We start from the raw sequence: 21,737 nt of genomic DNA on the forward strand, positions 1-21,737 counted from the left end.
TCCCTTCTTAAAATGTGCAGTGACATTTGAAATCATAGTGTCCTCCGAACCCATACCAGAATCGAGTGATTCTTGAAAGAACATATCCAATGCATCTGCTATCTCTTCAGCAACATTTTTAAGAGCTCTGTGTTATACAATGTATGCCTTTTCGTTTCCCTGGCACTTTTTCATTTGTAATAGCAAAGGCTCTCACTCGTTCTGCCTGGCACGCACGGTCCTTAGCCACAGTGGTAATGTCTTCCACAGTAAAGTCTAATGCAAATTCTTATTCGGCTCATATGCCATTTCCTTTCCCCCTATCACTACTTAACCAGCATCACTTCCAGTGGTCTATTTTCAGCTCTCACCTCCCTTTCACTCTTTACGTAACTGAAAAAAAGACTTTTAGTATCCTACTTTATGTCATTGGCAGTTTGCCCACATATTTAACTTTTTCGATTATTTTGAGTTTCTGGGCCACTTTTTTGGATTTAAAAAAAACACAATAACTTCTTCAAAATGATGCAACCCTTCCTACAGTCAACACCTCGTTCCGAGAACCAAGTGCCTCTGCTATAAACGTCGACTGTGCAATATTGCTAGATTCTAAAGTAAAATCTTCCCGTAGAATGGTGCAAACAAACTTTGCTTTTTGTATATATTTGATTGTGCAACTTGAGCCTGAGAAGGGAGAGTCATACTTTTTTTAACACACAACGTCCAAATTGTCTAAATCAGTGTTAACAGTAATAAATACAAGGTGTTGCTCCTTCTAGCCGACGCACAGATTTCTATTTCTCCTTTCTGCAGAACTCCTTCCACATATCGTATTGGTTCGCTGCCCTGTTTTGGATCTTTTAATCCCTAATTCCCAACGAGACATCAGTCAGCTACACTACCATGCCGCATTCCTCCTCATGTCTTACCGACTCTAAACTCTGCTCTCTCTGCACCTATCCCAAACTTACCAACAAACCCCCAGACAAAGATTATGCTGCTGTAATGTTTCAGACTGAATTTGTGGAGTCCAATACCTCCTTATCCCTACCACATAAAGAAAGCCCAGCTCCACAGCATCGCAAAACTGTCTAAGACACTGTTACTGACCTCATCAGTTCTGCAGAACTCCCATCCACTGTCGCCAAATTCACTGATCCTTCGCCCAGATCTGTTTATTTTGACCCAATACCCAAGATCCACAATCGCGACTGTTCAGGGTAGGCCCATTTGCTGCCTGCTCCTGACCCACTGTACTCGAATGCTCTTACCTCTTACATCGGCGAAACTTATCATGCTCGTGATCTCTTCTCTAACGTTCAATTTCCGACCACGATTGCCTCATTTTCAGCGTGAATGACCATTCTCAATACGCCTCTACCCTGATCCGTCATCACTTTCCTCTGTCTGGCAGAATTCATCCTCACCCTCAATATTTTACTTTTGGCTTCTTCTACTTGATCCAGGCACGAAGGCTGTCTATGGGCTTCGTCCCTGTGCCAAACTTTCCCCAGAAATGTTCCCAATCTTGTCCTCCAGAACACTGATGACTGCATTGATGCTTTTCATGCACCTGCTCTGAGGCCGTGAATTTCATCACATTTGCCACTAACATTCACACTGACCTTAACTACACTTGGTCCATTTTAACAACTCCCTTCTGTGTCTCCATCACTGGAGATAAATAGTCAACCTTCTTCTTTTAGAAACATACCAGCTCCAACAGTTATCTGGTCCATATCTCTTCCCTGGCAGTTCCTGTAAAACTGCTATTCCCTTTTCTCCTTTCCTTCATCTCATCCGCATCTGCTCCAAGAATGTGGCCTCCATTCCAGATCAGAGCTGCCTTTTCTCCGCGGCCCTAAATACAGCTTGCAGTCAGTTCCACAGTTGCTGCCTAATCTTCTGAGCTCTTCCTGCATTTTAATCCTTCAAAATTAATTAATTAATTATAATTCCCCTCCTGTACAAATGATACCGCTCTCACCTTTTCCGATGATAGCACATCCCTTCTTAATGAGACCAAAACGGCTCACAGTACACCAAAAGCAGCCTGCCCAGAGTTTTCTGAAGTTTTATTCAGCCTTACTTCTTGCTTTTATATTCTATTCCTCTGGAAATGAATGCTAACACCGCATTGGCATTTCGCAGCAGTGACTCAACCGGCCAATGAACGTTTAAGTAATTCTAAAATATTCCGTGCTTTTATTTAATCATACAAGAGAAGACACTGAATTCAATTCCTTGCTCTTTGCCCATTTTCCCAACCTGTCTAAATCATTGTGGAGCCTGTCTGCTTTTTCAAAACTATCTGCCCCTCTACCTATGTTCGCATCATCTGAAGATTTTACCACAAAGCCATCTATTCCACTTCCGCAGAATGTTAGAACATAGAATATAGAACAACACAGCACAGTACAGGCCATTCGGCCCACAATGCTGAGCCGACCCCTAAACCCTGCCTCCAATGTAACCCTCCACCTTAAATTCCTCCATATGTCTGTCTAGTAGTCTCTTAACATTCATTAGTGTATCTGACTCCACCACTGACTCAGGCAGTGCCTTCCATGCACCAACCACCATCTGAGTAAAACATGTTCCTCTAGAATTCCCCCTTGAACTTTCCTTCCCTTACCATAAAGTCATGTCCTCTTGTACTGAACAGTGGTGCACTCTGGAAGAGCAGCTGACTGTCCACTCTATCTATTCCTCTTAATATCTTGTATATCATGTCTCCTCTCATCCTCCTTCTCTCAAGAGAGTAAAGCCCTAGCTCCCTTAATCTCTGATCATAATGCATACTCTCTAAACCAGGCAGCATCCTGGTAAATCTCCTCTGTATTCTTTCCAATGCTTCCACATCTTTCCTACAGTGAGGCGACCAGAACTGGACACAGTACAGCAATTGTGGAGTAACCAGAATTTTATAGAGAGCATCATTCCCCAGCGACTCTTAAACTCTATCCCTTGACTTATGAAAGCTAACACTTCATAAGCTTTTGTAATTACACTATCTACCTTTGAGGCAACTTTCAGGGATCTGTGGACTTGTACTTGTATCTCTCTGCTCATCCACACTCCCAAGTACCCAGAGTACTTCGTGTCTTGGAGTTGGTCCTTCCAAAGTGTACCACCTCATACTTCACCGGTCTGAACTCCATCTGCCACTTCGCAGCCAAATTCTGCATCCTATCAATGTCTCTCTGCAATCTTTGACAATTCGCAATGTGATCCACAACACAAACAACCCTTGTGTCATCTGCAAACTTGCCAACCTACCCTTCTACACCCACTTCCAGGTCATTAATAAAAATCCCTTGAACCGATCTTTGTGGGTCACCACTAGTCACAATCCTCCAATCAGTATGTACTCCCTCCACCATGACCCTCTGCCTTCTGCAGGCAAGCCAATTCTGAATCCATCTGGCCAAACTTCCCTGGATCCAATGCCTTCAGACCTTCTGAATAAGCCTACCGTGTGGTACCTTGTCAAATGCCTTACTAAAATCCATGTAGATCAGATCCACTGCACTTCCCTTATCTATGTGCCTGGTCACCACCTCAAAGAAATCTATCAGGCTTGTTAGGAATGATTTGCCCTTCACAAAGTCATGCTGACTGTCCCTGATCAGTCCATGATTCTCTAAATGTCCATAAATTCTATTTCTAAGAATTTTTTCCAACAGCTTTCCCACCACAGGCGTAAGGCTCAATGGTCTATAATTACCCGGTCTATCCCTACCACTTTTTTCTGAACAAGGGGACAACATTCGCCTCCCCCCAATCCTCCGGTAGCATTCCAATGGACGACGAGGACATAAAGATTCTAGCCAGAGGCTCAGCAATCACTTCCCTCGCCTCGTGGAGCAGCTTGCGGAATATTCCATCAGGCCTCGGGGACTGATCCGTCCTAATGTATTTTAACAACTCCAAAATCTCTTCTGCCGTAATATCAACATGCTCCAGAACATCAACCTCACTCATATTGTCATCACCTTCATCCTGTTCCCTCTCATTGGTGAATACCGAAGAGAAGTATTCATTGAGGACCTTGCTCACTTCCTCAGCCTCCAGGCACATCTTCCCACTTTTATCACAAACCGGTCTTATCTTCACTCCTGTCAACCTGTTCATCTTCACATAATTGAGGAATGCCTTGGGGTTTTTCTTTACCCAGCTCGCTAAGTCCTTCTCATGCTCCTTTCTTGCTCTCCTCAGCCCCTTCTTAACCTCCTTTCTTGCTATCCTATTTGCTGAATCGACTCAACTGAACCTTGCTTCCTAAGCCTTCTTCCATCTGACTAGATTCTCCACCTCACTTGTCACCCATGGCTCCTTCACTCTCCCATTCTTTACCTTCCTCACTGGGACAAATTTATCCCTAACATCCTGCAAGAGATCCCTAAACATCGACCACATGTCCATAGTACATTTCCCTGCAAAAACATCATCCTAATTCACACCTGCAATTTCTAGACTTATAGCCTCATAATTTGCCCTTCCCAAATTAAAAATCTTCCTGTCCTCCCTGATTCTCTCCTTTTCCATGATAAAGTTAAAGGCCAGGGTCACCATCCCCCAGATGTTCACACACAGAGATTTGTGACCTGACCCGTTTCATTACCTAATACTAGATCTACTATGGTGTTACCCCTAGTAGGAATGTCAACATACTGTGACAGAAATCCGTCCAGGATGCACTTAACAATCTCTGCCCCGTCTAAACCACTGGAACTAATCAGTTGCCAATCAATATTAGGGAAGTTACAGTCACACATGGTAGCAACCCTGTTATTTTTGCTCCTTTCCAAAATCTGGCTCCCAATCTGCTCCTCTGTATCTCTGCTGCTACCAGGGGATCTATAGAATACTCCCAATAGAGTAACTGCTACCTTCCTGTTCCTGACTTCTACACATATTGACGCAAAAGAGGATCCTGCTTCATTACCCACAATTTCTGTAACTGTAATAGTATCCCTGACCTGTAATGCCCACCCTTCCTTTCCATTTCCCTTTCTCTATCTCTTTTAAAGCACTGAAATCCAGGAATATTGAGAAGCCATTCCTGCCCTGGTCCCAGCCAAGCCTCTGTAATGGCCACCACATCATAATTCCATGTATGTATCCAAGCTCTCTGTTGATCACCTTTGTTCCTGATTTTTCTTGCATTGAGATACATGCACTTTAGCCCTTCAATCTTACTACCTTTACACCCTTTATTCTGTTCCCTTTCCTCAAAGCCTCTTCATAAGCTAGATCTGGTTTTATTCCAAGCACTATACTTGCAGCTCTCGCATGACATTTATCCTCCTCCACCTCACTATCAGTAGCAAAACTTCCCACAAGATGGTAGTCCCCTTCTAGTTCAGTTCACGGTAGCTAAGAAAGCTTATGGAGTATTAGGTTTCATAAGTCAAGGGATAGAGTTTAAGTGTAGCGATGTAATGATGCAACTATGTAAAACTCTGGTTAGGCCACACTTGGAGAACTGTGTCCAGTTCTGGTCACCTCACTGCAGGAAGGATGTGGATGCATTGGAAAGGGTACAGAGGAGATTTATCAGGATGCTGCCTGGTTTAGAGAGTATGCATTATGATCAGAGATTGGGGAGACTGGGCTTTACTCTCTGGAGAGATGGAGGATGAGAGGAGACATGATAGAGATATACAAGATATTAAGAGGAATAGACATAGAGGACAACCAGCGCCTTTTCCCCAGGGTACCACTGCTCGGTACAAGAGAACATAGCTTTAAGGTAAAGGGAGGGAAGGTCAAGGAGGATATTAGAGGAAGGCTTTTTACTCAGAGAGTGGTTGGTGCGTGGAATGCACTGCCTGAGTCAGTGGTGGAGGCAGATACACTAGTGAAATTTAGGAGACTTCTGAACAGGTATATGGAGGAATTTAAGGTGGGGGGTTATATGGGAGGCAGGCTTTAAAGTTCGGCACAACATTGTAGGCCGAATTTCCTGTACTGTGTTGTACTGTTGTATGTTTTATGAACTATTTGAACTAATCAGGTGCCAATCAATATTTATGAAGTTAAAGTCACCCATGATAACAACCCTGTTATTTTTGCACCTTTCCAAAATCCCAATCTGCTCCCAGGGGGCCCATTGGATACTCCCAGTAGAGTAACTGCTCCCTTCCTGTTCCTGACTTCTACCCATACTGACAGAGAAGATGATCCTGCAACATTACCCACCCTCTCTGTAGCTGTAATAGTATCCCTGACCTGTAACACCACCCTTCATCCCTCCTCCCATCCATTTTAAAGCACTGAAATCCACAAATATTGAGAATCCCTTTCTGCCCTGGTGCCAGCCATGTCTCTGTAATGGCCACTACATCATAATTCCATGTATGTATCCAAGCTCTCAGTTCATCACCTTTGTTCCTGATGCTTCTTTCTTTGAAGTACAGGCACTTTTTCCCTTCCTCCTTACTAAATTTACATGCATTTTTCTGCTTCTCTTTCTTCAAAGCCTCTTTATATGTCAGATCTGGCTTTACTCCATGCACTATAATTGCAGATCTCACATGACCTTTACCCTCCTCCACCTCACTATCTGCTCTAATATTCTAGTTTTGCTCCCCCTGCATATCTAGAATAAACCCCCCGGGGATTCACTAGCAATCCTTCCCACAAGGAAGTTATTCCCCCTCCAGTTCAGCTGCAACCTGTCCATCGGAACAGGTCTCACATTCCCTGGAACAAAGCCCAATTGTCCAGAAACATGAAGCCCTCCCTCCTGCAACAACTCCTTAGCCACGTATTTAGCTGCATTATCTTCTTATTTCTGGCCTTACTAGCATGTAGCTGGTCCTGTCCTTCAGCTGTGCACCTGACTCCCTAAATCCTCTTTGTAGAACCTCCTCCTTCTTCTTATCCACGTCATTGGTCCCGACATAGACCATGACATCCGGCTGCTCACCCTCCCTCTTGACAATACTGAGAACTCGATCCGAGATATCATGACACCTGGGAGGCAACAGACCATCCTGGATTCTCGATCTCTTCCACAGAACCTCTCATCTGTCCCCCTAACTATCGAATCCCCAATCACAACTGCTCTCCTCTTTTCTCTCCTTCCCTTCTGAGCTGAGGGTCCAGGCTCGGTGCCAGAGACACAACCACTGCAACTTGTCCCAGGTAGGTCATCCCGACCAACAGTATCCGTAAAGTTCTTACATATAACGTAAGTGATCCCAACGTAGACCGCTGTGGAATACCACTAGTCACCGACAGCCTACCAGAAAAGGCTCTCGTTATTCTCACTCTTTCCTACCTGCTAAACAGTCGTTGTTTTCTCAATGCTAGCATCGATCATGTAATACCGCGGATCTTGACATTTTTAGCAGCCTCATGTCTGATGCCTGATCAGAGGTCTTCTAAGAATCCAAGAACAGAACAGCTACCGATTCCACATTATCTATTCTGCTTGATGATCTCTGAAGGAATTCCAAAAGCTTTGTCAAGCAAAACCTACCCTTGATGAAAACTTGCAGACACTTGTCAGAAAATGTGTTGACTGTAATACTCAATTTAAACATCTTCCTAGACACTGAAATCAGCCTAATTGTCCTGTCCTTTCTTCTGTCTCTCTCTCTTCCTGACAGTTTGAGTGACATTTGCAATTTTCCATTTTCCCGGATCCATGCCAGATTCAATTGACACTTGAAAGATCACGATTGTTGCTTCCACAATCATGTGCTCCACGTATTAGGACCCTGCTGGGGCATAATATCTTGTCCAGGAGGCTTTTAAAACTTCAGGTTTCGATATCCAAAGAACCTTCTCTCTTCCAATGGCAACTTCACATGCATTGTCCTTGACACTCCCGAATTTCTGACATATTTCCTGGTCGTTTATTCTGTATTTTTGATATTTTTGTATTCACCAGGTGGCCCTGTAATGCCACAAGGGGCCCTTCCGTTTCTGGAATGAGGTCTCCCGATGTGAGTCAGGCTTTGGAAGCTTCGTTGTAGACATCTAGTCTGCTCAGATGACGGACTAGTGTTCGAGGGAGAGTCATGTTCCCCCATTTGTTAACTGCTTCTCCTGTAGTGACTATGTCATAAGCTTTCTGGGTTGTTCTTTCCTTTAGGTGTAATGGTGTGTACTCCTTGTCAGAATGTATATGTTCACATGAGGTACGAATTCTGTTTTTTTTTTGATGGAACTATATTATTAGAAGTGTTATCTGACTGTTTAGTATTTAACACCCGGGAAGTGTTTCTACTGCTAATGTAATGGTTTTTCTGTAGCAAGTGAATTTGGGTTACGGTCAGCGATAACGGGTATTTTCGAAAGTGAACTGGATCTTTTGTTAGGCTAATCGTCATTAGATGGAGCAAGGGTTCACAGTTGACAGAGGATTGGTCAATATGTCAGTTGGAAGAGTAAAGTTTAATTATAATTGGCCCATTTGTGTTTTTTCTATCCTTATTTTCTTTTCTAAACCTTTAGTTAAGATTCATAATTATAATTCCTTTCATCTTATGCCGCCTGCTGTTTATTATTTCTTAGCACTGACGTTATAACAGGGCAGAAAAGTACACAGCATCCACACTGAACGGGGTTTGCGGTGGGAGAGCTCTGAGTATCACGGGCTCGGCAAGACCGAATAGACTTACGCAGCCTGGGAAACCAGCGGGGTTTCATGTTATTGTTTAATGTCTGTTTTTATTCTTCCCCTTCTGTCCTCAGTAATGTTAATCTAAGTGTGCTGGAGGGTACATTTTTCTTTCAAAAAGTTTCTCCTTTGAGGTCTTATTTTTCTTTGTAAGTTTTCCAGATTGATATCGAGCCGAAATTTGTTGACAAACGAAGACATTATTTCGAATATACCGTAAGTGTTTATTGCACTTGTTTTATGTCTACTATTGAGCTTTGTTTGCCAGATTTTCTTAAGCCTGAGGTAAATTTTGTGGAAAGTTTTGACTCTGTCGCAGTCGGATTTTTTTTTTTGCTTTGACTCTTAGATACCTATATACTTCATTGTCATCTATCTGTTGTTTGGTATCATGCTAATCGGTTTTAAATTTGACTAACTCTATTACTTCTTTCTCGCTGTTTAATGTTCTGCATTTACCTTGTTCAGAGTAACATGGAAACACAGAAAACCAACAGCACAATACAGGCCCTGCGGCCAACAAAGTTGTCACGAATATGTCCCTACCTGAGACATTACTAGGCTTACCTATAGCCCTCTATTTTCCTAAGATCCATGAACCTACCTACATATCTTAATAGACCCTACCGTATCCGCCTCCAGCACCATTGCCGGCAGGGCATTGCACGCACTGACGCATATGTTCCTAATTTTTGAAAAGAGATCTGCTATTGTATTAATTGCTTTAGCTTTATTGGTGATGTAGCGTTTAATTTCAAATCGTCCAGGAATGTGTGTTAAGGTAAGATCGCTTGGTTGTTTCTGATCTGAAACCCTATGCTTCTCTGATTCAGTCAATTGCAGAGCGTGTTCGCAGACAGTCCAAACCCTAATTGGCATTGAGTGTCGCCGGGAAAAATGCTTTGGTTTAATTTGAAACGCATGGGGAACCTGCGCCACTGTCTCTTGTGCGGTCGAACATGCCGGGGTCATTCTTCACCGTGAGTCTACATGAGCGCACAGTTTCGCAGTCGGCATTGCTGCACGGAGGGTTTTTATCTGAGGTCGTTTCCTCAACTCCTGCCACTGGATCCGACCTGTGGGTGGACAGTGCTACCCTGGACTCTACTCCAATAACATCACTGAGCGTCATTACCTGGGCAACAGAACGGGTGCAGCGGAAAAGCAATGACGACCAACCTGGGACTCTAACGATGTTGATGCCTTCTCTCATTTGCTGAAGTGATTCAGGTTAATTTGGAAGCTTTGTGGAAAACTGTGAGGTGTCTCACATCCTGTCCTCACAGTAGGCAAATTAGGTGGCGGGTTCAGCGGCTGTCTGGATCCGCTCATGTTTGTGATATTGATGTGGTGTCCTGGTTAATTAATGAGCTTTGGTTTGCACAATGTAGCTCCATTCGATGATGCAATACTTGCGGTTGGAATACTTAAAATCATGAGTTGTTTTTTCTTCTCCTGCATTGGCTGTTCTGGATAGCAACAGCACGTGTCATCCCTCCATATATAGAGGCTCTGGACAAGTGCACACCCAGTACAGCAAGTCGACACTGAGGTAAGCAGTAGCACTTAGCGTCTGGCAGTAGACAAGTGATTATGCTGTACGTATCATGTTTCTCTCTCCCTCTCACCCCCTCTCCCTCTCCCTCCCTCTCTCTCTCTATGTCTCTCTGTCCTCTCTTTCTCTCTCTTACTCACACCATCTCCTACCTCTCTATCTCAGTTCCGGCTCCTTTCTCTCCTACTTCCTCCAGTATCCGTCTTACAATTTCATCTCTCTTTCTTTCTGTCTCTCTCTGCCATTCGTCCCTCCGTCTCTGTTCCCATTATGCAATATCCCACATCCAGCCCTCCATTTCTACTGGAATATATGTATCCACCTCGATCTTTACCTTCCAATATCATCTTCATCCCATCCAGAGACTCTGTATCAGACAAATCAGCATGTGAGGTTAAACCTGGGGCTCGGTTAATAATTACATCAGGAACACTGGGTCTACATGCATCTCTGTGATGTGCGCAGTCTATGAGAAGAGCGAAATCACGGTCAGTGGTGCTTAGGTCACAGCGATGTCAGCCCATGAACTGAGGGGTGTCACAGGTCCTATTACCAAGGTTTCTGACCACACTCACCTGTGTGACGGTATGAGCGAAGGGCAGGGCGTGGGATGATGAAAGGGGATGAGGAAAGGCTGAATGAGTGTGTGGGAAGGTGGGAATGGAAAATCCCGTGGATTATTGTAAGGGTATCTACTTTCGTAGAGAAGACAGAGACATGATTAAATGAAAAGAGATATGTTGGTGGTGATACGCAGATTGAGGAACTATTGCACCATACGCAGAGATGAAAGACACTTAAAATCACAATTTGTTTCTCTTCTCCTGCATTTGCTGTTCCAGATAGCAGCAGCCTGTGTCATTTCTCCGTATCTAGAGACTCTGGGCAAATGCACATTCAGTACAGCAAGTCAGCTCTGAGGCAAGCCATAGCACTTAGAGTCTCTGCAGTGGAACTACAGTCACTGGATGATAAAGACTAGGGATTATGCTGGACGTAAAGTCCTCTCTCTCTCTCAATTTCATATCTTTCTCTCCTCTCTCTATCCCACTCCATCTAACTCACACCCTCCTACCTCTCTGTCTGTTAATATTCAGTTTTTTTCCCACTTCCTCCAGTATTTCATCTCTCTATCTCTTTTTCTCACTGTCTATCTTGCCGCCATTCGTCCCTCTGTCTCTGTCCCCATTATGCAATAACCCACCCCCAGCCATCCATTTCTACTAGAATATATGTATCCACCTCGATCTTTACCCTCCAATATCGTCTTCATCCCAACCAAAGAGACTCTGTTTCATACAAATCAGCGTGTGGGAGACGTTGGTGACATGAGGCTCGGTTAATAACCACACAACGAACAGTGTGTCTACGTGCATCTCTGTCATGTGCGCACTCTATGAGAAGAGGGAAATCACGGTCAGTGGTGCTCAGGTCACAGCGATGTCAACCCATGAACTGTCCCAGGTTCTATTACCAAGGTTTCTGACCACACTCACCAGAGTGACGGTATGAGCGAAGGGCAAGGCGTGGGATAATGTAAGGGGATACGGAGCGTCTGAGTGAGTGTGTGGGAAGGTGGCAATGGAAAACCCTGTGGATAACTATAAGGGTCTTTGGCGTAGAAGACATAGTCATTATTAAATTAAAAGAGATCTGTTGCTGTTGATGCCCAGTTAGAGGAGCTGTTGCACCATACCCAGAGAATACAGATCACCATAGGGGATCAGTCACTAACCCAGTCTATACCTTGTACTTCTCCCCGGGCATGTCAATGCGTTTAATTTTTGCTAATGTACCTGTCGTATTGTTGACAGCTTTGGTGAAAATTCCGGAGGGATGGAAACTGGTTTCTCCTCTATTGATAACCAGAAAGAGAATCACAAAAAATGCTTTTAGGATCTCAGCAGGCCAAACAGCATCACTGAAAAAAAGAAGTGCAGTCCGAGATTCAGGCCGAAAACACTTCGGCAGGACTGGAGAAAAAATAACAGCTGAGGAGTAGATTTAAAAGGCACTGGGTGGGGAGAGTGAAACACTAGGTGTTAGGTGAAACCTGGAGCGGAGGCAGTGGTGATGTTATAATTAGCTTGGAAAGGGAAAGACACAGGACCATTTAAAACAGAAAAAAAATTGTAGGAGCACCAGAGGGAGGCGATGGACGGTCAAGGAGATACTGTGAGAGAGGGAAAAGGAGATGGGACATAGAATGTGGGGGGGGGGGGGGGAGTAGGGTCGGTGGTTTAGAGGGCATTAGTGGAAATTTGAAAAATCGGTATTCAGTTTATCAGGTTGGAGACCACCTGTACAGAATATAAGTGTGCCCGCATCAACAGAGGAGGGGCCATGGATGGACATACAACAATGGGAATGGGAAGCGGAATTAAAATGGATGCCCACTGGAATGAACAGCCTCATCCTGAGATCATATGCAGCGGTGATGGAGGAATTGAGAGAAGGGGATGGAGTATTTACATGTAGCAGAGTTGAACGATGTATAGTTCCTGCAGCTCCCCCCCACTTTCCATACGGATCGCCCCTACGTGACTCCCTTGTCCATTTGTCCCTCCCCACTGAATTTCCCTCCTGGCTCTTATCTTTGTAAATGGAACAAGTACTACACCAGCCCCTACACCTCCCTCACTTACATTCAGAGCTGTAAACAGTCTTTTCATATGAGGCGACACTTCACTTGTGAGTCTGTTGGGATCATTTATTGTGTTCTGTGCTCCCGGTGTGGCCTCGTGTACATCAACGAGGCTCGACGTAGACTGAGAGACGGCTTTGAAAAAGACCTGCGCTCAGTCCGCCAGAAGAAGCGGGATCTCCCAGTGGCCAGCGATTTTAATTCCAGTTCCAATTCCTGTCTCGACATGTCCATCAATCACTGTCATGATGAGGCCACACTTAATTCCTTTTCACCATTTCCCATCCCCTTCCCCCGCCCCTCACCTTATCTGCTTGCCCGCCAATCGCCTCTCTCTAGTAGTCCCCCCCCAACACCCCATTTATTTCTTTCTTCCATGGACATCTGTCTCAGAATGATGGCCATTGTCACTCCCGGTGAGGCCTCCAGTATATTGACCAGACTCAACGGAGATTGGGAGACAACGTGGACAAGCATTTACCAGAACAACCTGACGGCACCAAAACCGATGTCCCCACGCCCCCTCCCCTTTTCACCATTTCCCATCCCCCTTGCCCCCTCTCACCCAATATCCTTGCCCGCCCGTCACCTCCCTCTTTTGCTCCTCCCCAATTTTGTTTTCTTTCTTCTACGGCCATCTGTCTCTTGCACCAAACATTTTATCCCCCCATAGATGCTGCTGTCTTGTGGTGTTCCTCCAGCATTTTGTGTGTGTTGCTCTGATTTCCGGCTTATGCACGTTTTGTCTTGTTTGAGAATTCGGGATCATATTTATTATCACTGACATTCACTGTGTGACGTGAAACGTGTTTTTGTAGCTGCAATGCAGTGCAAAGGCAGAAAATTCCCAATAAGTACGTAAGTAAAGGGAAATTGATAGATAAGATGGATAAACCGACCGACTGATGTGTAGATCAATAGATCGATAGATAAACGGATAGACACGCTCCAATGGGCGAAGTCTCAGCAGGATGGAGTCAGCGAGGATGTTTTCTCTGACTCAGTTGTTTTGGATCAGGGACCTGCTCCATTATCAAGGGATGAAATTGGTAATCAATCTCGGAACGAAGTGTATCATCGTTAACATATTTGGTGCAATTTCTTCTTCTGTTCCAACAGCACAGCGTGAGTGTGAAACATTGTAAATTGCAATAAATAAATACTTATGGCAGACAGGAGCTGTCAGGAGAGGAAGGGGAGGGACATTAGATGAAGTACACTTTATTAGAACTGAGGAGGGAGAGAAACGTAAGTTGGTCTGGGCAGCAGAGAAGGTGGGAAGGCGCTTTAGAAATGAAACATCTCTGCTTGGCTGAGATTTGACTGAATTTGTTTATCTCATGTATGAGTACAGTGCAAAGCTTATTTGTACACTCCACACCAAACTCTCTCCTTCTGTCCGACCAGCCCTACCCTCAACCCACTCTTACATCTTCCTTACCATGTTTGTCCAATTCCACTTAATCATTCTTCCTCTCCCGCCTATCCTCTCGCACTCCCTCCTTCCCCATCTCTCTGACAGAAACTCTGTCTTTTCCTGGAGTGGAGGAGGTGTTCTAACCGATGGAGGGCATGCATAGTTCACACGGCGGGAACGTTATCCCATGTAGCGGAGGCTTCAGTCGCACACAACATAGATCGAAGAGGCGGAGTGAGAGGCTCACCAGGACTGTGAAGTGACCGGAATAAACTAGGGCTGGCTCTCCTGCTGTCGAGGATGCTGACCAGAATCCGCTGCGATGCAGTGGGAAGGATAGTGCTTGGGTAGAGATACACTGACACTCCATCCCCTGTACCGAGATGAGCCAGTTAAAATTGTGGGATTATAGCCAATGTACGAATAATTTCGCAATACAATGATGTTGAGTACTAGAACTGGCTCGGCGGGCCGATGGGCTGTTTGCTGTATAACCCTGTGAATGGCTTTATGCCCATGGCAAATACTGGATAGTGACTGTTTCCGTTTCTCATAGGGTAACAATGCTGCCCGAGTTTCTGCTTGTCGCCTTGCTGGCCAGCGTGGAAGGCTTGAGCAAAGAGTAAGACAAGAATCAAATTCCTTTCCTGCCGCAGTCCCACCATCTGCCACTCTATCCCGATTCCTTGTCTCCCTGCCCCTGCTGCCTCCGTGTGCTGCACTCCCTCCGACCAGACACTGCCTGCCTCGCCTCCCTCCTTCAATCAGTTTTCCGGGACCAGCCGCCCTCCCCAACACGGCTTTCATTCACAAACTCCGTCTCTTAAATCCATATCGCTTAAATCCTGATTCACCCTGCGACGGAAACCGAGGCAAGAACCACAACTGAGTAGTTGGATTAAACACTTGTACCGAGCCACATCAGTAATGGTGGACACTCGGCAACATACAATATGAGAGCTGAGAACCGAGCTCCTTTCAAAAAATACATTTGTGGTCCCCTATCCAGCATGGTGTCCTTCCGCAAACCAGCCTCCCACCAGATGACATCCCCCATGTTCAGCTCACGGCTCTCTCAATGTCGTACCTTCTTACACTGTTGGGTTTGATCTGAGAGCCCTTCTCTTCTGATGGCACACATCAGAGAATCCACTGATTTGTGGGATGCTTGATTGCATTGTCTATTGAGCTTCTGACGCTCTCATTGTGTTTTTGCTTCCAGTCATTGCTTGGGATATGATGTCCTCTGCTCCACTGCGGATTATGAGGTAATGTGATCGCTGACTGTTACTTTTCCTTTCCTCCTTCCCCCAGACAGCCCGTCTCTAATTCAGCTACATCTGTTTCCCAGAGAACCTCCCTGTCACAGGTCATTTTTCACTGTTGACATCTGAGCCTCTATTTACCCGACACCACCACGTACAGATTCCCGTCAACGTCATTTTTCCTCAGGCCGTAGGGACGAATTGTCTCCGTTCCTCCGTCATTGGTTCTGAATTATGGAGCTGCTTATCCCTCAGCTCCGGGGAGTCAGACGCAGCTGGAGAACTGCAGCCAACTGACTACCCACCTTGGCCCCACAGGTAAATTAAGGACTTTTAGAAAGATGTGTCTTCTGGAGATGGTACGAAGAAGCTTTACTAGGATGATTACTGAATTAGTGGATCTGTGCTCTAGTAGGAATTTGCACACACTCGGATTGCTTTCTTGAAGCGGTGGTAGCTGAGGTGAGGTCATTAATGCTGTAAATGTTTGAGAAGTAACTCTGACATGTGTTTTCCGTGAGAGGCGGTAATAACATCGAAGTGTGCAGGAGGCCGTCAGTTGTGATTTTTTTTTCTCTGTTGGTGGAAGGACTTCAAAAACAACATGTTGAGACTACAAAACTTCTATGTGCATGTCAGAATAATAGTGAAGAGTAACAAGTATAGAGAAACTTGGTTTTCAAAAGTTATTGAGGCCATTATTAAAAAAAATAAAAAAATGTACTTCACAAGTATAGCCAGGTAGGAACCAATGAGGTGATTATGGAGTACAGGAATTGCAAGATAGCACTTGAGGAAGGATTCTAGAGGGCTAAACGAAGGCATAACGAGCAGGCAAGGTGAACCCTAAGCAATTATATAGAAATGTTAAGAGCAAAGGGATTGTCAAGGGCCAGAATTGCTCCGCTGGAAGATTAGAATCCATGTGTCGAGCCAAAGGAGATGGAGGATGTTTGTTTTTCCTGAAGATTTGCGCACGGATTCTATGGAAGTGAGGCAAAGTGCAGAACCTTCATGGGCTCTCTACAGATGACAGATGAAGATGTGTTTTCTAACCTGAGGCATACCAGACTGGATAAATACCCAGGAACTAATAATGTGCTCCCTTGGACACCACAGAGAGCCATCTCAGACATTGCTTGGGCCTGAGCAGAAACATTTAAAACATGCTTTGCAATTGGAGAGATACCAGAGGATGAGAGGATAACCAATGTTATTCCGCTGTCTTTCAGGCTTTAAATATAATCCACAAAATTATAGGCCGAATTTCTGACATCAGTTGAGGAAACGTTACTGGAACTTATTCCAAAGGACCTGATGGATAGAAGTTGACTAATTAAGTACCATTGGCATGGGCTCATGCCTGGTAGTTTATTTCTAACCAATTTATAAGTTTATCAGGAAGTTACCAGGAAAATAAATGGATGAAGGCAAGGCATTGTGGGAGAAGCTTTGTGCGAGAAACCAGATAGTGGCAGAAGATGGATGTCTCTCAGACTGTGGCCTGGGATAATTGATGTGTTATAGACTGTGCTGTGTTCTTTGTTGTTTCCTTTCATCTATATCAACACGACTGATGATAATGTGGTTAGCTGGGGCAGCAGAATGCCGATGACACCAAGTCTGGTGTGTAGTGGACAGCGGGGAAGACTATCTTGGCTTCCAGTGGGATATGCACCAGCTGGAAATATGGCCTAAATTATGGCAGGTAGAACTTAATGCAGCGAAGTGCGAGGGTTTACACTTTGGCAGGACTAAACGCAATAAGTTTTACATAGTGAACATCAGAACACTGAACAGTGTGGTAGAATAGAATGATCTGAAATATGGTACATAAATCGTTGAAAGTGTCGCCATGTATAGATAGGGTCGTCGTGAAACCGTTCAGCACATTGACCTTCATTAATTAATGTGTTGAGTACAGGAGATGAGATCTTGTGTTGAAGGTGCTTCAGACGTTGGTAAAGCCCAATTTAGAGTATTGACTGCATTTGTGGTTAGCTTCATACAGAAAAGATGTAATTAAGAAACAGTACAGTGAAAATTTTCAAAGACATTGCCGTATCCAGAGCACCTGCAATACAAGGAAACATGGAGAAGGTTTGGCCAGTATTTCCTGGAAGATAAAAGATTGAGAGTGGTTTTGAAAGATGTTTACAATGTTACGAGTGGTGTACATTGGGTAAATGCAAACAGGCTTTTTCCACTGGGTTAGCGTGGGACTACAACCAGTCTCCTGGGTCAAGTGTGAAAGCTGAAACGTTTAAAAGAAACATGAGGGGGAACCTCTTCACTCAGAATTTCGTGCGAGTGTAGAATGATCTACCCGCACAAGTGAGGCATGCGAACACGATTTGACCATTTAAGAGAGGTTTGGATTGTTACATGGATGATAGGGGTCTGGAAATATTTGGTCTCGGTGCAGGTCGACTGGAGCAGCAGTTGTAATAGTCATTGCATGGATTAGTTTGCTAAAGGGATGTGTTCTATTCTCTATGACTCTCTGAGGTTTTACAGACAACAGTTTTCACCCCGAGTGCCCTGAGTGCCTCGAGTGTGCGACCTGCGTGTGTTAGATCATAAAGCCATAAAATATAGGTGTAGAACTCGGCTATTCTGCACATCTAGACTTCACCATTCAAATATGGGCTGATACAATTCTTCCAGTCATCCACACTCCACTGCTTTTACCCCATACCTTTTGATGCACTGGCTAATCAAGAACCTGTCTATCTCAGCCTTAAGTACACCCAGTGACTCCAATACCGCTCGGGGCAACAAATTCTACAGAGTTACCGCACTCTGAATAAAGTAATTTCTCCGCGTTTCTCAGTTTTAAAAGGACGTCCTTCAATTCTGAAGTCGTGCCAAATTGTCCTAGAATCTTCTACTTGCCATTTCTACTCCTTTCAGGTCTTCTAACATTCTAACTGTTTCTACGAGATCCCCCTTCATTCTCCTGAACTCCAGCAATTACAGCCCAAGAACTGCCAGACCGCCCTCATACAGGTATCCCTTTCAGCCTTCTCATTTTGGGAGAAACAGATAAAATAGAGATTTTCCCGAGGCGTTTAGACAGGCACACGAAGGGAAATGTTAGGGTCAGGACAATGTGAAGACAGAGGAACTTAGTTTCGGTAACCAGTTGATTACGACTTTAATTGACCCGACTCAGTACTGTAGGCCGAAGGGCCTGTTCTACTTCTTTATGTTCCCCGTTCTTTGGCCGATTTGTCACAGCTACATTGTTACAGACAGTAAATCCGCCGTTATCATTTGTGCCCAACACATTCTGAGGATGTGCTGCGGTAATTTGCCAGGATTGGCACACTTCGAGTGCCAACATATCTGCCGACAAATGCCTATCCATGACCAATGTAATGTGGGAGGTCACCAGAGCACTCGGAGGAAACCCACGCGATCACGGGGAGAACGGAGAATTCTTTACAGCTGAGAATGTTGATGTGGACGGTGGGGAATTGAACCCATTTGCGACTGCTATAAAACGCTACGTTGATTGTTACAATACGCTGCCGCCTTGCCAGGGTACCTTCGGACCACGAAGGGACTACTGATACATGTGTACATTACTGAGTGTATCTGTTCAGAGGAAGTTCTGCCACTTTAAGCCCTTACGCTGGTCAGTGTCATGACATTCTGTCCGTTGCTATGCTCACATCGTACTGCCTCCCCGTAAGCTAGCCTTCCTCCTCAATTCCGAAACGCACATCACCGAACCCCTCTTACAAATCCGTACAGTAAGAACTCCATCCTCCGTCAACAGTTCCGCCATTACAATGAATCGGTCTGGGTCGGACTGCACGTCAGCCTGGTCTTCATTCACAGATCTTACGTCGGACTGCTGTACGACTATTTCAAACAGCGAAACTCAGAAGGTAGGAGAACGCCCAATTTTGATGGTATCAGAAAGAATCTCTCGTCTGTCAACTGGGACAGGCTGTTTCAGACACTTATGTATTTGTTAAGTTGGAGGCTTTGAAAATTGTCGTTATGAGAGTACAATGCTTGTATGTAAAAGGTAAAAATTACAAGTGTAGAAAACCGTGGTTATCTAGAGATGTGGAGGCGCTGGCAGAGAAGAACTGGAGATGTATATCACGTATAAGCAGGTAGGAACAACATATGTGTTTATGGGGTAACCCTAATGCAATGGAACACATAAAAAGGAATCAGCAGTTCCAAAGGAAGGCATGAGTTTCCCCCAAAAGACAAGTAAAGGGGAATGATCGGGGATTCTACATGTATGTTAAGAACAAAAGCATTGCAAAGGACAAAATTTATTCCTCTGGAAAAACTGAATGCTATTCCATGTGTGTAGTCAAAAGAAGTGGGGAGGTCATAAATGATTTTTCTTTTTCATCTGTATTTAGTCAGTAGACCGCTACAGCATCTATAGCACAGAGGCAAAGCGGCAACATCTTCACAGAGGAGGACGTGTTTGTTGCGTTGTCGCAACTTAGGGATGCAAGTGGAAACATCCCTGGCGTGTTAAAAGTGATAGTCAGCAGTATGTGATGTATCAGAGCACTGGAGAATAGGTAACGTTGTTGCTGTAATCATGAAGCAGGAAACAATCGGGTGGTCAGCTGGGTACTAATAGTGGCAAATTTAGTTGAAGGTATTCTAATCAAATGGATACATAAGTATCTGTTTTAACATGGATGAGGATTAATCAGCATAGCTTCCTGCCTATACATTGTTGAGCCCATTGCCAATAAAGTTGATGACAGCAAGGCTATGGACATTGTATACATGGATTTCAGTATTCCAGTTGAGAAGAACCCGCATGGGAGTTCGGTCAAGAAGTTTCGATGCATTCAAGATTAGGTAGTAATTTGAATTAGACACTGGCTTTGTGGAGAAGCAAAGTACATTGTTGCCTCTCTGGCTGGAGACCTGTGACTATCGAGAGCCGTGGGGGTTGATGCCGTGTCCGTTGTTGTTTGCCATCTATCTAAGAGATCTGAATGATAATGTGGTTAACTCGATTAGTAAAGTTCAGGGACCACACTAAGATCGGGAATGTAGTAGACAGAGAGGAATACTGTCATGGCCTGCAGTGGGATTCGGGCGAGCTGGAAATTGTGCTTATAACGGCAGATGGAACTTAATTCAGTCAAATGCGAGACTTAGAGCTTCAGTTGGACCAGCCACGGTAGATCTTAAACAATGAAAGACAGGGCACTGAGGAGTGCGGTAGTGCAAAGGCATCTGGGAATACAGGTCCATAATTGACTGAAAATAGCGTCACCCGTTGATCGGGTCGTAATAAAAGATGTTTGTAGATTGGTCTTAACTAAAAGTATTGAGTAAAGGAGATGCAAACTTATGTTTAAGTTGTCAAAACTGAGAAATAAACAAGTTTGCAAGAGAACAGAAGAATTTTTCTAGGGAATTCCTGGGTCTTAAGGACCTTAGCTATAAGGGAATATTGAATTGGTAAGGACTTTAATTTCTGCAATACAGAATATTTAGAGGAAATTTCACAGTTTATTAATTATGATGGGTAGAGATAGGTTGAACCATTCAGGTGTTTTCCACTGGGGCTAGGTGGGAATACAAGCAGAGGTTAAGAGTGAAAGTTGAAAAGTTTGACGGGATCTGTCAAAAGTTATGCCAACGTTTAAAGACCCGGCAGTAAATATTGCTGCATGTGAGCTCGTCTTCAAAGTTTAAGCGAAGTTTGAATACTAACATAGATAGGGGGAGTATGAAGGGTTAGGATCCCTGTGGTGATCGAAGTAATCGGGCACGTTAACTCGTTCAGCTCGGAGCAGATAGGCCGAATGGCCTGTTTCTGGGCTGTTCTCTTCTATAACTCGATGACTCGATGACTCAGCATGAACTGGATGAGGCAGTGTAAATTGGAATATTAAGCTTGCAGATGACAAGAAGCTTTCCTGACTTTGAGATAATGTGGAGTATTGCTGTAGGCTGCAGCAGGACAGACAGGATGTGGCGGTAGGCTAATAAAGAGTAGGTGTTGTTCAACCCCGACAAGCGTGAAATTAGATTGTAGAAGGAAATTTGGGATCCGCACCACAGATCCATTAAACCTGCAGCAGAAATTGACATGGTTATTGAGAACGCGTGTGTTATGTTGGCCGGGGTGGTGTCAGAGGCAGGCACAATAGATCACTTAGGAAACTCCTTGATAAGCATATGGAGGTCCGTCTGGGACTGAAGATTCAGATTGATCTTAAAATAGCTTGTAATGTAGT

General features: G+C 44.5%; 1 protein-coding gene across 3 annotated transcripts in view; it reads left to right on the forward strand.

The window, feature by feature from the left end:
* The window catches only part of LOC132386567 (uncharacterized), a 49,358-nt gene that overhangs the window by 20,158 nt on the left and 7,463 nt on the right, over positions 1–21,737 (forward strand). For all 3 annotated transcript variants that reach the window (XM_059958844.1, XM_059958845.1, XM_059958846.1), the window contains exons 2-7: positions 8,087–8,132; positions 8,769–8,830; positions 10,092–10,166; positions 14,787–14,852; positions 15,453–15,498; positions 19,280–19,391. In XM_059958844.1, coding sequence (XP_059814827.1) covers positions 8,087–8,132; positions 8,769–8,830; positions 10,092–10,166; positions 14,787–14,852; positions 15,453–15,498; positions 19,280–19,391 — 407 coding nt within the window. The remainder of the gene's footprint in view (positions 1–8,086; positions 8,133–8,768; positions 8,831–10,091; positions 10,167–14,786; positions 14,853–15,452; positions 15,499–19,279; positions 19,392–21,737) is intronic.

The sequence above is a fragment of the Hypanus sabinus genome, unplaced genomic scaffold (genome assembly GCF_030144855.1).
Source record: "Hypanus sabinus isolate sHypSab1 unplaced genomic scaffold, sHypSab1.hap1 scaffold_1214, whole genome shotgun sequence".
Taxonomy (NCBI): Eukaryota; Metazoa; Chordata; class Chondrichthyes; order Myliobatiformes; family Dasyatidae; genus Hypanus; species Hypanus sabinus.